The following is a 16,202-nucleotide window of genomic DNA, read 5'->3' on the forward strand; positions in this document are numbered from 1 at the left end:
TGTTCCCAGATCGAAGGCCCAACGGGTATAAAGAAATGGCTGAACTGCCCAGCCTGGCTTCTGGTTCTGAATCTGAGTCAGCCATGACCTTGCAACACTGGGGAAAACCCAGCTGTGGGTTTTGCAGGACTGACACCTACTGGAGCCCAACGCTGGAGTTGGGGGTGACCTCTGGTAGGTTCTTTATAGTTTTTAATATGCTTTCTCTGTAATGCTTCCACCTTAAGAATAAATGTGCTTGGTTAGAAGGAGCTGAGTGGTAACTCATAACTGCAGGCAATCACACTGTTCATAGAAATCAGAGAGAATGCAAAGTGCAGACCCTGGCCTGTTTAGGCAGTCTGGCTTGCTGGGGATATCATAGTGTAAGGTAGGCAACTGTGCAGCTTTAAAAAACCCTGGTCAGAAGGGAGTCAGATGCAGTCTCTGCCCAAGTTAGGTGACGGCTTGCAGCCAGAAGCCTAGAATGGGTGCCACTGATGGACCATGAGGGGGGAAACAGGTGCAGCAGCCCTGAAACTGAAACAGAGAGAACAAAGTAAAGGGGAAAAGGAGATCAGACAAGGAACTCAGGTGCGAGGGGAGAACTGGGACAAGAGTCGCAGAGATCGGATGAGGAGCCTGATTGGATGAGGAGCCTGAGGAGAGAGACTGGGACTGGAAACCAATTGGGATGGAGAAAGTCACATAGAAGGCCATGGTGAGAGAGAGAGATACAGACAGATTGGATGAGGAGCTGACAGGAGGGTGGGGGCATGGCTAGACAAGGAGACTGGGGACAAAGTGCTGCGGTGGGGAGGTGGGATGCGGGGGGTAACTGAAAATGGGTAAATGAGGAGAATAAATGAGGAGATTGGGACTTGAGGAGACTGGGACAGTGAGTCTGGATGGGTCAGACTGGGACTTGATGGGCAAAGAGACTGGGATGAGACACTTGAGGAGTGGAGACTGGGAGAGGTTGGAGCAGATGAGTCAGACAGGGTCATACTTGGTGAGAAAAAAAGCAGAAGAGTTTATACCTATTCCCCATGAGCACACTCCCCTCCAGAGCCCTGAATGGAACCCAAGATTCCTGAGTCTCACTATTTCTCATCTGTCAGCAAATATCTGTGAAACCCATTCACGAAGGGTCCCATCACCTCTAGTGCTGGGCCATACACAGCACGATAACCCATTCTGTTAGCTGAAGTGGCAGAGGTCTGTAGCATGGATCTAAAAGTTCCAAACCTCCTGCTGATCCATGTGGGTGTCAGTATGATGGCACATGATGGAATGTCTGCTTTTTCAGTTTGCTTTTTTAAAAAAACCTGGGAAATTACACTAAAAAACTCACTACATTACAAGAGCATTATTAAAGTTGAAAAGTCAAGCAACCAAAAGTTAGGAAATGCCAGAACTAAGGTAGCTTATCCAATATTAATTTGACCCCCTTTTACATATGCATTATGATACAGTCTTTAATTACACAATTATATACAATTTTTTCCAGAGGAAAAAAATCTACATCTATCTTCCTGAAAGGTATGAACATATCAACAAACTATAGCAAAAGGATACATCAACATGAAAAGCTCCCACCTAAACTTTTATAGAAAGTAAACTGAAGACATTTTTAAAATGAAGACTACTGATCTTACAGAAAGGTTCTTTATGTTGTTTTTAACAGATGTATATTAAAAATTACAACAGCTATGTGTACTGTGTAGAAGCAGCCAGATTCTGTTGGACTTGCACTTCATACAACCTTTCTGCATTCACTGGGGTTCACGGGCAGCCACTCAAGTGTTTTTAAGCACAAGTTTTTTTCAAAAACTGTATTTTAAACAAGAGTCTGCATTACAAACTGTCCAAGGTGTACAGTGCAAAATACAAGCCAAGTCCTTGATCCAGAAATCCCCAAAAGTGGATCTCTGTGTGGACCCAATTGAAGGATAGGGACTGAGGGTGAAATCCTGGCCTGGTTAAATACAATGGCCAAACTCCCATGGACTTATATGGGGACAAGATATCTGCCCTAACTTTGACGATAAACTACATAAGAGGCAAAGATGACAAGCGCACTCCTACCCTTTCTTGCTTTGCCAGTTAATTTTTATTAGCTCTGTGTTTTTCAAAAATATATGTGTATTAGGTCACTCTATTAGACTTGAATATATAATCATAAATAACTCAGTATATTAAATTGTGTGGATTTTTTCACATCATGCAACATCATACATTTTTTGCTTTTCATGACCCTTGATGTATGTTGGAGGACGCAAAGCTTTTCAAGTAATAAGAGAACACACAGCTCTTTGTGAGGAATGAACAGAGAGAGAATTTCTCAGTTACCTTAAGGACAATATCAGGGGGTAGCCGTGTTAGTCTGTATCCACAAAAACAACAAGGAGTCGGGTGGCACCTTAAAGACTGAAGTCTTTAAGGTGTCACCCGACTCCTTGTTGTTCTTAAGGACAATGTATTGCTTTGAGTGCTGGCAGAGAGCCAACACAAAGAATTTTAAAAGTCTTTATCACTAACATGTTATATCAAAGGGAAATTTTCTACTGCAATTTTTGCTAAGTCTGAGCATGGTAGCTACTTGAGAAATGATGGCAGAACAGTAACACTAGGTCATAGGTGGAATACATCTGTAGCCGTTCTTATGATGGGCTATGTCACCTTGAGAGTGAGCACTTGAGATAAGAAATTACAAAGTGTAACTGCAAAGACTACAGCTTGCTGATTAGCTGCTAGCTGGAGCATAGAAGGAAGCCAGAAACACATACTTTTCTTAAAGGAACAAAGGGATGGAACAGACAACTAAACAGGTCCTCTGTGTAAGATACCTAGATAGTCCCCGTCACTGTAGTATCTGATCAGCTCTCATCTTTAATGTATTTATCCTTGCAACAACCCTGTAGGTAGGGAAGTGCTATTATTCCCATTTTACAGATGGGGAACTAAGGCACAGAGAGGCTAGGTGACTTACCCATGCTCATACAGTTAGTCTGTGGTAGAGCAGGGAACCCAACCTGGGTTTCCAGAGCCCCAGGCTAGGGTCCTAATCACTGGACGTCCCATCTCTCCTTCTTTTGCCTCTGGTTAGCTTGTATGAGTCTATCAGTCAGGATGTTCCACCCACTCCATAGACCTGCCAGAGCCTACTTCTATTCTTGTCTTGCTTACTGCTGATTAATAAGATCACTGTGTGCCTTATCAAAATACCCCGTGTGGTTACAGTCTCCTTGAGGCTTCTCCATCTCTGGCCCAGCCCTTTCACTGGTGACACAACCCACAGAGGCAACTATCAATCAACAAATAACTAAAACCTCCAAAAAAATATTTTCACCTTTGTTGTGAGCAGGATTTTCAATAATAGTAAATACCTAGCTCTTATATAGCACTCTTCATCCATATATCTCAAAGCACTTTACAAAGGAGGTGTGTATCATTGTTCCACTTTTATCATGGGGGAAGCTGAGTGCTTGTGGTTGGTATAATTCTGCTCTTGTTAAAATCACTGGAAATTTTACCATTGACTTCAAAGGGAATAGAGTAGACCAATGCTGAGTGCATTTGAAAATCTCACTCGATATATTTATATATCTCATAAAAATATTTTTGGAAGCCATGGAACTGCTTTGGCCTTCCATTCTACACCTTCTGCTTGCTCTAAAACCTTAGATTCAGATAATTCTATTGCCATATTTAATTGCGTCGCATAATTGCAAAAGCATACACGCACTCGTGCATGAGCCCTGGTTGCACATTGGGATTTCCAAGCACACGTACCTTGTTGTGCGTGCACTGACAACATCCTGAGCACACTTTTAAAAATTTGGGACAATATTTGACTGGACTTGAAGTTTATAGTGAAAATTACGGCCTTGCAGGTTAAAAAAATGATCGATAGATACAACAATTGAAGCTACATCTTAAGGGCACGATTGTCTATTGGCGACTGTGGGACAGAGTCTGTCTCCTGCCCCTCAGGCCTTATCATTTGCTCTAGAAGAATATAGGACCTGTGTTCCAAGAGACCAGGGGAAAATTCTCCCAGCACTTGCAAGCCTTGTTGCAGGGGGTGTTTCAGGGTAGGAGGGATAATGCCAGGACTGGGATGGGGAATCTTCCTCGTCCATGCTGCTATGGAGATTCTGGGAATTCCCTAGACTTTGGGAGGCTGCTGTAAATTAGAATCACCCCCAGGGTTGCTCTAATTTAAGGTGAAGGGATTTTGGCCCACAGATGAGCCCAGAATCCAGAAGGCACAAAGATGCCACTTTTGCTCCCAATTCTCCTAAGCTGTGCCTTTGTACTGGGCATCTTGGGGGCTTAGCACAGAATCTCAGCTCATTCTTCTAACCTATGAGCAACAGCTTTCTCTATTCACTAAAACTCTCGTGTATGCGTTATAACACCCTTAAAAAAACCTTTTCCTCCCTCAAAACACTCTGCATCATCGGTTGCCATGTGCTCAGTCTTCCCTATATTAGCTCCTAGGGCCTTATGATCCTGCTTCAGCCAACAGCAGAATTCCAGCTGGGAAAACAAAAACTGACTTGGAATAATGTATGCAAAAGACTTCTTCACTGTCTATAAAGGATAGTCTTGCATCCCTTTAAAGCATTCATTTTTGCTGAGGACACTGTTTGGCACAACTTCACGCCTCAGGGAATGTTTGAAGCTATTTTTATTGATTCATTTTCATGAACTTTTACTTTATTTTACAATTAATTTTGCTTCCGAGAATATCATAAGTCTAAAAAGCAGCAGAAAAAAAGAGGAAATCTGGTTCAAATGATGAAATGAGTGTGGAATATTCTGTGCTGAGGTTATTAAGCAGGGTGAGCAAGAGAGCTGTTTCCTCACAGCCATATGACCCTTCATCATTTGCTGATTTACACTCCCATCCAACCTTCACATTGACTCCTAACATCCGCAAAACATATGCAAAGATCAAAATAATAAATAAGATTAGAAAATCCCATTTCCTATTAAAGGTATGCCCTTCTAAAATAGCATGACACCATCAGGTGTCACATTACCCACTACGAAAAAGCTGTGTTAGTTGCTAAACAACATTGTTAAAAATACAACATTGCAAGGCGTACACACACAGAAATACATGATATAGGCCACCCACTTCGTAACGTCAAAGAGATCAACCAGTCACAAAAACATTCTTTGGCTCTACCAAAAAATTACATTATGAGAAAACTTAGAAGTCTGACATAACTTAATGTACCTTAATATTCCTTTTGACACCTTCAGTAAACACATAAACACATGGGCTGGCCAGAAAACAACACTTCCATTTTGCAAAAAAAATGTGGGTGTTTTGGAATTTTTTCTGATGCGGAATGAAACTTTTGCAGTTTTGCATGACAAAAAACAGGGAGGGGGTAAGAGAGAGACACCTACAGAATAGCCAGCAGTCTGGTGGTTATGATACTCACCTGGGATGTGGGGGACCTAGGTCAAATCGCTGCTCTGAATCAAGGCAGAATTTCCAAGCCACCAACCTATTCTGGCATGGTGGGCCTCTCTCTAAATTCCATCCTGGCCCTGAGCGTGTAAGGCTCGACTGTTGGTTTATAATCTGCCCCGAGCAAGAATCAGTGCATACCTGTACAGCTGCAGGAGTAGACCAGACTATCAGTCATAATTCCCTCCCTGATCGCTCCCTTGCTCCACAGTGGAAGCAGCAGGTTTACATTCCCTTCAGTGCTCACTCAGCTCTGCTGGCTGGAGTGTTCGGGTTGGTGAGGAGGGAATTTGGCTTCACCCATTTCTGGATAGGAGGGACAGCATGGAGGCTACTTTCTTTCCCACCTCCCTGTGATGCTGGTAGCCCAAGCAAGTGAGTAAGAGTGAGTCTTACATGTGGTGTTTGACTAGTTTATTCGTGTGGTTTCAGGCCCAAGTCACCATCTATCATTGGCCACAGTTTTGTTTTCACTGAACACAGAATGCACCCTGTGGACCTGGATAAATTAAGGCTCAGAACTGGAGTCTGGGAAGGGAAGTACAGGACAAAATGCAACGTAATTAATAACAATACATAACTTCCACTAATGACTGAGAGAGCCTCAAAGAAAAGTGTAAGCCGTGAGTCTTTACACTTACCAGCTTAATATGTTCTCGCTTCTGATACTTTTCACTATAATACTGTTCTTGTCGGAGATTGAGCAGCTGCTGTTGTTGCTTTTCCTTCAGTTCTATTAACTTCTGGGTCATTTCTGAGTCAAGGGCAGCCAGTTCTTGTTCAATAGTTGAACTGTGATCCGGGCTGCCAGTTTCACATCTGCAAAGACACATGGAATACTGATAGCTCATTCAATAGGTACAGTTAGTACAATTCCTATTTCTTTCTTTCTTTTTTTTTTTACAGCAATTGTCTAAAGTAGTAGCAAGAATGCATAAGTCTCTCAGAGCTGTATATTCTTACTAGTGCTACTATACGATCTACTGCACACTTAAAATGAGTGGCTGGTTTCATCACTGATTTGTATTTTCCATACAAAATGAGTGTAAAACATGTAATATTTTGGTGGTGGTGGTTATAGTGGTTTAAACTCAATTTGCACAAGGTGCATTGCAGTGGAGAATCAGGATCAATATAAATAAGTCATAAACATAATCACCAATATTTCCCCAAACTGGGCGTAAGTTCACATTTATGTACCTAAATAAGTGGCTTGATTTTCAAAATAGCCCAGCCCTCAATGAGAATAATGGGAGCTCTTGGGTGCTGAGCCATTTTGAAAATCAAGTCACCTATTTAGATCCCTAAATGGGGATTTGGGAACCTAACCTGAGGCTTGCATTTAGAAAAAGCATGGCCAGTGTTTATTCAGGAGCTAGGAACATTCCTATATCTGCTAACTTACAGTGAATGTGTGTGCATTTGTGTGGAAGTATTTAATGAACTGCAGAACTGTGGACTTCTGTGAAAAAGAAAACTAGCAGAGGATTAAGGAGACTGAGTAAGGGAGCACACAGAAGCAAAGGAAAACTTAAAAAAAGAATCTAAAACCCAAATTCCCTCAGAAGCAGAATGAGATTTTGGTCTTGGGAAAGAAAGGTAAACGAACAAGGGCAGGGAAAGGGATTGATGAGGGAGCAGTGAATGGTGCATGTGAGAGTGAGATAAACAGTGCATAAAGTTAAAGGATTAAGGTAAAATAATAACTATCTAACAAAAAAAAATTAAACATGTAAGAATATGCCCTGATCCATATTCCTACATGTTTACTGCTCTATTCTAGGCGTTAAGTTAGTTGCCTAGGAAACATCAAGAATACAATTAGCATTGTCAGTTTATAGTGATGTGGAAAAGGGCCAGAGTTCAGCCTAGGGTAGAGTTCTTGCTTCAGATAGACGGAATTATAAAGCCCTGAAGAGAGAGCACAACTTGTAGGAACACATGGGTCAGCCACTCAGAAATTCAAATCCAGAAAACCAATTATAATGTAGAGAGCTCTCTACCTTGCCAGTGTGTCATTCTTTCTGTTTGGATGGATACACTGGGCCAGATTCTGAGCTGGTGCAAACTGGAGTAGCTTCACTGAAGCTAATGGAACCATACTGATTTTCACCAGCTGAGGATCTGGATTTTTGTACTGCAATTTTAAGTTTTTACCAGCAATAAAACTCCCCTTTTTCTCTTTCATACTGCATGTTTAATTGTTTGTCCCCCTACTGGGCAGACCTATAAATTCTGCTTTTTGCAATACAAATGCTTATTATAAGCATTGATCATTAAAATACCTGGGTACACACCACCCACCTTAGACTAAAGGGGTGGGGGTGGGGGAGGAAAGATTCCTATATTCCTGTAAATTGAAAATCCCAAGACCCTGCCCACTCACCACCATGACCCTAAAAAACAAAAACAAAAACCCAGACTAGGAAGATCTTGCGACTATTCTAAATTAAAGTGAAAACTGAATCAGCAAAAAGTCCAGATAAAGGTGTGTGTGTGTGTCCTACAATGCTTCCTAAATACAGCTATGTTCCAACTCAGATGTACCTATGGTGCAAGAGAATTCAGAAGAGAAGGACCTGCTACTCAGAAAGCCCTCACTCCAGTTCCTCTGAGCCCCGTCCTTGGCACAGGTAGGCAAAGCACTGTGGATGAACATAGGTGTTCCAATGGGGGAGACTTTTGACATGGATTCAAATAAAAAAAACAATCATTGAACAGCTATTCTCACAGTATTCCTAGCATGGCCAGACCAAGAGAATACTGGCATTTTTATGGAAAAGTCTGTTCTTGTGAGATTAGCAGGTCAATTTCCAGACAAAATGCAGGTTTAGCATGCACACTTCATACCAAATCTCTGAATGGCCATAACCCAATTTTCAGCTACAAGGATTGAGGGGCAAGATGAGCAGCACATATTCTAGAAAGAAATGACAGAAATAATGGCACAGCACTGTTTTCCTAGTTCAGGTAGTTTATATTGACAGAACAATTACTTTAGTAAGGAAAATTTAAGTAGGGTTACAACCTTCCTAACCAAGTATCAATCTAATCCTAAAATCAATTTGTGCAATGCCATTGCCTACTAAGCATTAAGTCCAAAGTGTTCAGGACTCAAATGGCAGCACTGGCAATTATCACTGAGAAAGGAGAGTCCAATCTAAATATGGAGCTGCAGCCCAGAATAAGGTGGTCATACTTACTAAACTGAGCAATTTATATGATTAGTTTATGTATTTTCAGGATAATACTTCACTCGTGTTGTTGAAAAAATATGGCTTTCTGCTAAACCTCAGCTAAAACTACTTAGACCTTAAGATATTTAACCAACAAGATCACAAAATAAAAAATCTTCATTTATTACACCATTATGACCCCAATGCAGCAGAGCTTCTGTCAGGTTTCAGAGTAACAGCCGTGTTAGTCTGTATTCGCAAAAAGAAAAGGAGTACTTGTGGCACCTTAGAGACTAACCAATTTATTTGAGCATGAGCTTTCCGATGAAGTGAGCTGTGGCTCACAAAAGCTCATGCTCAAATAAATTGGTAAGTCTCTAAGGTGCCACAAGTACTCCTTTTCTTTTTTCAGAGCTTCTGTGTAACTTTCAGTATGTGAGTCACCCACACTGACTTCAACTTTACTGAATTAGGGCCCAATTCTACACACAGCTGCAAAACACGGATTGCCCTCTGAGCCGGTTATGCACATTTGAGTCAGTTTCTAATACAGAGACTACTGACAAAATAGTAATTTGTGTACTGTAGTTGCAGGGAAACAGCTTCAGTAATGATTTAAAATGATATAAACTGCCTTTTTGCTGGGATGTTGTAATCTATTAGAAGTCTTTTGCTTAAGATATTATGCACTTGCAAGTTTGAAAAACCCTAATGATATATTCCTGCCTTTTTAAAATTCAGCATCAGACTTAGTGTAACCTTCATATTTTCCAATATAAAACTTCTCATCTTTGAAATTATTTTGGCAGCTCAATGTAATAAGGGGTAGTTGAATGTTTCATTGCCTGACACTGTGGAAGATCTATGACCACATCCTAATGGAACAGAAATGTCCATCACTGAAAGGTAAATGAGTTATTTATTTGGTTTTGTTATATTGTTGAAGTTTGAATGGAATAAACCAAAGCAAGAAAAATCTTAACGTCGCTGTCTGTAGATTTCTGTCCTGCATGTTGGCATTGGACTATATAGCAGACTACAAATTTCTATGTAACACAGCTGACAAACAGCGCTAAAGAATTTTATTGACTCAAACCTTGGCTGTATTCTGTTTTCAGAATGTCAAATTCTAAGTAACTTAAATATGGGGAGGCTGCTTTAGAAGTACAAAATTCCTGTTAAATTGAATGAGGGTTCTGCCACTGGACAATCATAAATGGCCAAGTTGCCTTCTGGGAACAATTTGTGGGCTAATTCCCTGCCAGTCACAATCAGAGGTGTTATTATGGAAGTCAGGGGCCAGAAATCACTCTTGGCTTTTTCTCTCTGCTTGTCTCCCAGAGATTTTTTTTTATGTTCATGGTTTTCATATTTGAAAAGCTATGATGAATTGCAAGTAGTCAATTTTATGAAATAATAAAAAGGACTTAGACTGTAATGGTGCTTATTTGAATGAAATGAGTTGCAGAATGATGCTGTAATGTTTACTACATTTAAATAAATTATAATTAAATGAAAATGCTGTATAATTGGGATGAACAGAAATCTACCAAAAGGCATCCCTGATTAAGCAGATTCAACTGTGGTATTATTAGCATCTAATCCTGCATAAACTTAGGCACGCAAGTAATTATATTTTGTGTAACTGTTTATAGTAGTAGTTGTTTATTAATATATAGTTCATTGCTACATGCACAAAATGAGAGTATTGGAAAGATTTAGTGAGTCACAGTATACTTCCCACATCAAATTGACGAAATAACTACAATGTCCATGCCCTTTTATTTTCTAACAAACTAAAAAAAAAACCAACAAAACACTTTCACACGAACAAAAAAATACAGGGGAATGGAGGATTGAAAAGTAGACAGGGCACAGCAAGGGACTGCATAAAGGAAAGGGGGCATAACATCTTGCCTAGATCTACTTACAATAAATCAATCGTCACCAAGTGGTCTAGAGAATTCATATTTTAAAATTTATTTGATTACTTTCAGCTGTTAGTCAGTAAATCTATGAGGTGTTAAATTCAAGGAATAGGTCTAATTCTTAGTATTCTTTCCAGGGTTCCAGTTTGGAGGCAGACACAAGTTAAGGATGGCCCTCCTTGCCACAAATAACAAAACAGGACCAATTTTGATTTTCATGTCTAGGGTTGCACCTTTAGAATTCACACTGGGGGATCTAGAGCCAATTGTTTGCTCGTTTGGGGCCAGATCATGGGTTGTCCTATTTGTCTCTGCAGGGGAGTAAAGGGGCATAAGGTGGTCTCTTATCTCCCCCCCCGCCCCCCTGTGGACTACATGCATGAGTTACAGTGTAAAGGAGAGGGGGCAGCAGCAGTTTCCCTGGGGATACTCCTCCTCCTTCCCTGCAGAAAAGCAGGGAGGCACGGGAAGCATGCGGCACCTTGCAAAGCACATCAACCAGTGCAGCTGTGCCTACTAGGAGAGGCAAGTCATCTGTGCCAGTAAAGAGCTGATGCAGATTACTTCCTGCCTGCAGCAAGGAGGGAATCAGGGATTGAATTGTGACTCTGTGAGTTGGTCCCTGGTCTACTCTTGCACCTAGGTGCAGCCTCTTACTCAGGGCATGTGGGAACTCCACAATCAAGTCCTGTGTGTGTTATTTGCAAAAGACTTAGGGTGACCATATTTCCCAAAGGGAAAATGGGACACCGCACATGGCTGGCCCAAGGGCCTCTCCTCCCGTGCTCTCCCCTCACCCCGTGGAGGCTGGACTGAACCGCTCGTCTGAGCCCTGCCTCCTCCTCCCTCTCCCCTACTCCTGCGCAAGGTTATCACTGGTCGTTAGTCCCCCTCCGCCCCCGCCACTATCCCTGGTCGCTCCAGCCCTGCCTCTCCCCCTGCACCGGGCTGGCATCGCCCCTTGCCCCTCCACATGTTCCTCTGCACTGCACCATACTTTTGTGACAAAAGTTGGCAAGAGCAAAGGGGACAAATGCCCACTTTTGCCAAAAAAAAAAGGGACGGCCAGGGCAGGGCTTAAGAAAGGGGCTGTCCCGCGCAAAACAGGATGTATGGTCTCCCGAAAAAGAATGGATTATCAGAACAGCTGAATCACATGAGATCACCATACAGATGAAAGTGGGTTTCTCAATACACAAGCAGTGTGTTCCCCTATTGTACAGGGAAGGTGATATATACAAGCAATCTACCATGTAAATTGGGACGGTCTTCTTGGGTTGCGAGTAGAGAAGAAATGCATCACAAAGGGGGCTTCCGTCCACTTTTGCAGGGTCCACCTTTATTTCAAGATCCCTGCCCTCATTTTATGAATGTCAGGGCCTTTGTTTTTCATCTGTACTCTAGTGCTATCTCCACATACTTGTTATGTTACCAATTATGAGTAAATGGATAAAGATCTTTTTTTAAGACTAAACGAGAGGAAGCTCCAGTTAACATACCTTTTCTTAGTATCCCTTTTTGTGGTTTTCTCTAAAACTGCCCTGCGTCGCAGGTAGTCGTTCTGAATTTCATTGTATTTTGCAGTGTGCTCTTTGATCAGATCAGTGGTTTTCTTGTGGTGTTTCTTTACAAGGTCCTTCATTTCTTTGTAGTGCTTCTTCTGAAGTTTAACAAATGACTTCTGTTGTTTTAGCTCCTCAATGGTCTGTGCTTCCACTTCTGCAACAATAATCATGGAAAATGCATCATTTTTCTCTGATTGAAATAATATATTAGTCGGACATTCAAATTCTGATCAGCAGGACATGGAACCAAGGGCTTTTGTTTACTATTGATAAACAACTTTTATTGGCATGAGATAAATCAAGGGCTTTCAATGACAGCAACCAACTTTATCTGGAAATAAACGAATAAGGCTGAAAATATTGTAGTAAATGTAATCAATTAATGTCTAGGTAGTTAAGTGATAAGTTCAGAATCATCACATTTTGCAAGACAAATACACTATTTTATCTTTCCTTCAATCCCTTTCAGATGCAGAGGACTCCCACCACCAGCCCAAGACAAACCAAACCACAGTCCTCTCCTGTGTTTCCCTAACACACCAGAAACATATCACTGTGGACAAATATCCCTCAGACAGCAGAGGACAAGACAAAACCATTCTGGGGTTAGAGGAGCTGCTTCAGAATATCCCTAGTACAAGCTGCCATTGCCCAGGCACTGACAGACGGTCACTGTAAGAACATCAGACCAGTCTGGCTGGAGTAATGGGGCAGTCCCAGTTCTAAAAACATTACGCAGATAGACTTTATTCTTGTTTCCTTTACATTTCCATTGGCTCATTTTCCCTTAAAGAGGTCCTCCCACTTAGACAGAGATTGACCAGTTTCTCACATTTATCTGCTATGGATGATTTCTCAGCAGTTTATCAGGCAAATATGTGTTGTATTTTAAAACACAAGGAAAGACGGATCTATTTTTATTCCTTAATTGTCCATCCAGTAAGGAAACATCATCTAAAATAGACCTAATGAAGAGATGCTGAAGAAAACAGTCAAGTAAATCTACACATCTCTTCTGGATCCAAAAACTGGCTGAGGCTGGTTATACTTGACACTGTTCGTAGCCTAAATTACAATGGGTCATGCTAACATGTTCAGGTTGGAGAGTTCCATCCTATGTTGTGTTTGTCTTATGTTCAGTTTGTACGTGTGTGATGGTCGCCATCTTGGCTGACACACCAGGGATTCAACCAGGGACCGCCAGAGCTAAAAAAAAAGCACAAGCAGCTGCAGCTTGAAGTAAAGCTATACAGCTGTGGGCTGTAACAATTCATATTCCTCTGAGGATTGGGAGACCAGTAACACACACTCACCGACAGGTTACACGTGGTCTTTGAGGAAATGGAGATTAACAAGAGGAAATGGGAGATGTTACCTCACAAAAATCCTTATGGAAAAGAAGCCAAAGCTCTGGATGGGCCTCCAATTATGAAATTTTTAAACAGTGCAAGCCACTGTATTTAACTGAAATCCAAAGATAATGTCAAATCCAGTTCTGTCCTAAGGTACAATGCAGTCCATGGGTAAATACTGTTAACTATTCCTTTCCCACTCCCTTCTCTAGGCAACAGTTTGGTCTGCATAAGGACACATTTTCATACCAGTACACAAAGCTTTAGCTGTGCAACACTTTGACAAGTTACTTCTATTTTCAGTTGAATGTCCAGGAGGATTGCAAAACTAAAGCTCCATGGACCACATTGAAAATATACCTCTTACTACAGCAGAATCAATGCATTCTTCAAAGAAGTTGAACTAAAGGGCTTCTCAGTTTTGGAAGTGGAGAATGGACTTGATGTCCTCAAGAAGCTAAGCCAGCAATGACATTCAACTAGGTACGATGAAATACAAGTGGTGTATCTTATTGTTAGGAGTTATGCCATTGACTTCAGGACTGGGCCCTACATTGCGCTGATAGCTACACTATCACTGGTGCATCTCCAACATCTCCAATAGTAGGAGCTCTAGCGAATGCAAGACGCTGGCATTAAGTCATCTAAGTCTGCTCAGAGCAAGTCTAGATGACATGGTGGTCATAATACGGGTACCTTCTTTGCATTCAGTCTCCGAATACTCCCACCATTACCGGCACGGGTGGCAGTGCAACAGAGGGAGATATTAAGAAAAAGCTCCCTGTAGGGACCCGATCCTACTCTCGTTGTAGTCAATGGGGCATTTGCCATTCAAAGATGCAGGATTATGTCCTGTGGGAACAAGTCGTGGTATGTACATTTGCCACAAAGTTCTTTCAGAATATCAGACAATGAAAAGTCTAAACCAGGTAGCCTATTTTATGAAATGTACGTATCCCTGGACGTAAAATGTATTCAGAGTATGCTACTGCATAACACCCGTATATTTATTACCTGTTAAGACACTCTGAATAAGATCTTCTGTTTTTGCAGGTGCTTTCACAGAACCTGGAAGTAAAAGATATTATTGATATCAATTCTTTTTAAACACAAGACACACGTGTTGCCCTTAGAAAATGTATATATATTCTATATCATTATTGCAGTTGACATAGCATATACAGTTGTGTAAACATTCTGAATAATGTGAGAAAATATATCTTTCAGATACCCTTTACACTGCCAAGATGTAGCAACATGGAGGTGTACCCCAGTTCATAGATTATGTATTAATTATATTGATTACTTCAGAATTCCAGTTATCACTTTGACAGTTGACAGGTTCTTGTCCCAAGATCAGGCTCAGTATTAACATTACTGCAGAGGTGGAAACCTCGATGTGCACAGTTGCAACACTCACACTATAGGAAAACTTCTGTATTTACAATAGTTTATTAATACATTTAGCAAAGTCACGAACACTCCAACTCAGTAAGGTAGATGGAGATAATACAAAATGTCCTTCTGCACATCCATATACTCACACCATTCCTTGCAGAACAACCTAAAATGTTAGCCATTATCTTCCTCATTATCATCACCTTCCTCCTCATCATCAGTGGCCACCATCCTGGCATCTCCCAAGGGCTACACCTCCCTCTCCTATTGCCCGCAGGCTGGGATACAACTTTTAGAATATGTTATGCTGACACCACTCTGCCTAATGCACATTCAGAAGGGGTTTCTCCCCTCTTCCTTATTTGTATTTCCTCACCATACTAATGCTGAGGTGCCCTTTTCCTATAGGTTAGTATACTAATGATCTCCATTTATTATGATATATGTCAATTCGTTGCCAGGGCATTCTTGTGGTCAGACATCTGCAGATGTTAGCTCATGTTCACGTAGTTATGGTAAATTCTGACAAAATTTCCCCTTAAACACTTTATTCTCAGTTCTCTAGAACTTGGGGGTTACCACTGGGTCATTTATCTGTGCCAAAGTTCATAGGCCTCAAGCCTTAAAATAAGTGCTGAGGCTAATGTCTTACAGGGTACAGGCCTGTAGGTTTCTTGCGTGACTGCTGAATATCATAAAGGTGGAATATAATGAAAGCAAGGCCGTGAAGATAATAAAGGCAAACTAGCCCTATGGTCTACAGAGGCAACGCTTGTATCAACACCAAACAACACAACACAAAATAAAACACCCTAGCCTCCTCACTTTTCTTATGGGAGGGATGCTAGTGAACTCAGTGGGACCAATCATGTGAGTAAGGTAAACAGGATTTGGCTCATGGTTAGTACAACACTGGTACTTTAAGTGACAGTTCAAAATTGCTTTAAAAGGGTCTGATATAACTCCTCTGAAGTCTGTGGAAGTTGGATCGGGCCTATGATGAACAATCAATAATTAAATTGGAAATAATGCAGTTTTAGAATTCATATTAAGATAGATATATCAATACAAATGTACACAGGCCTCCATTTTCAATGAATGAATTTAAAGTGTACAGTAAAAGGTAAATGCATGCACAAATAACTGAAAATATTTTTGTAAAAGCAATTTAAGGGTCTACCACCCTTGGACATAACGACCTTGCCCATAATGGAACACTCAGCTGCATAATTGCAGAATACTTCGTAATTTTCAAAACTCAGAAAAAATGTCTATGCTTGCATCTGTGCCCATGTTCATTAAAATACACGCCC

General features: G+C 41.1%; 1 protein-coding gene across 5 annotated transcripts in view; it reads right to left on the bottom strand.

Annotated features, from left to right (window-relative positions):
• Positions 1–16,202, bottom strand: part of PLCB1 (phospholipase C beta 1) — a 650,190-nt gene that overhangs the window by 102,276 nt on the left and 531,712 nt on the right. For 4 of the 5 annotated variants that reach the window (XM_037896161.2, XM_043544064.1, XM_037896163.2 and 1 more), the window contains 3 exons: positions 14,506–14,559; positions 12,074–12,293; positions 6,112–6,289 (listed from right to left, as the gene is read on the bottom strand). In XM_037896161.2, the coding sequence (XP_037752089.1) occupies positions 6,112–6,289; positions 12,074–12,293; positions 14,506–14,559 (452 nt within the window). Of the gene's footprint in view, positions 1–6,111; positions 6,290–12,073; positions 12,294–14,505; positions 14,564–16,202 lie in introns of all 5 variants that reach the window. The other variant, XM_043544063.1, reaches the window with a different exon arrangement.

The sequence above is a fragment of the Chelonia mydas genome, chromosome 3, assembly GCF_015237465.2.
Source record: "Chelonia mydas isolate rCheMyd1 chromosome 3, rCheMyd1.pri.v2, whole genome shotgun sequence".
NCBI lineage: Eukaryota > Metazoa > Chordata > Testudines > Cheloniidae > Chelonia > Chelonia mydas.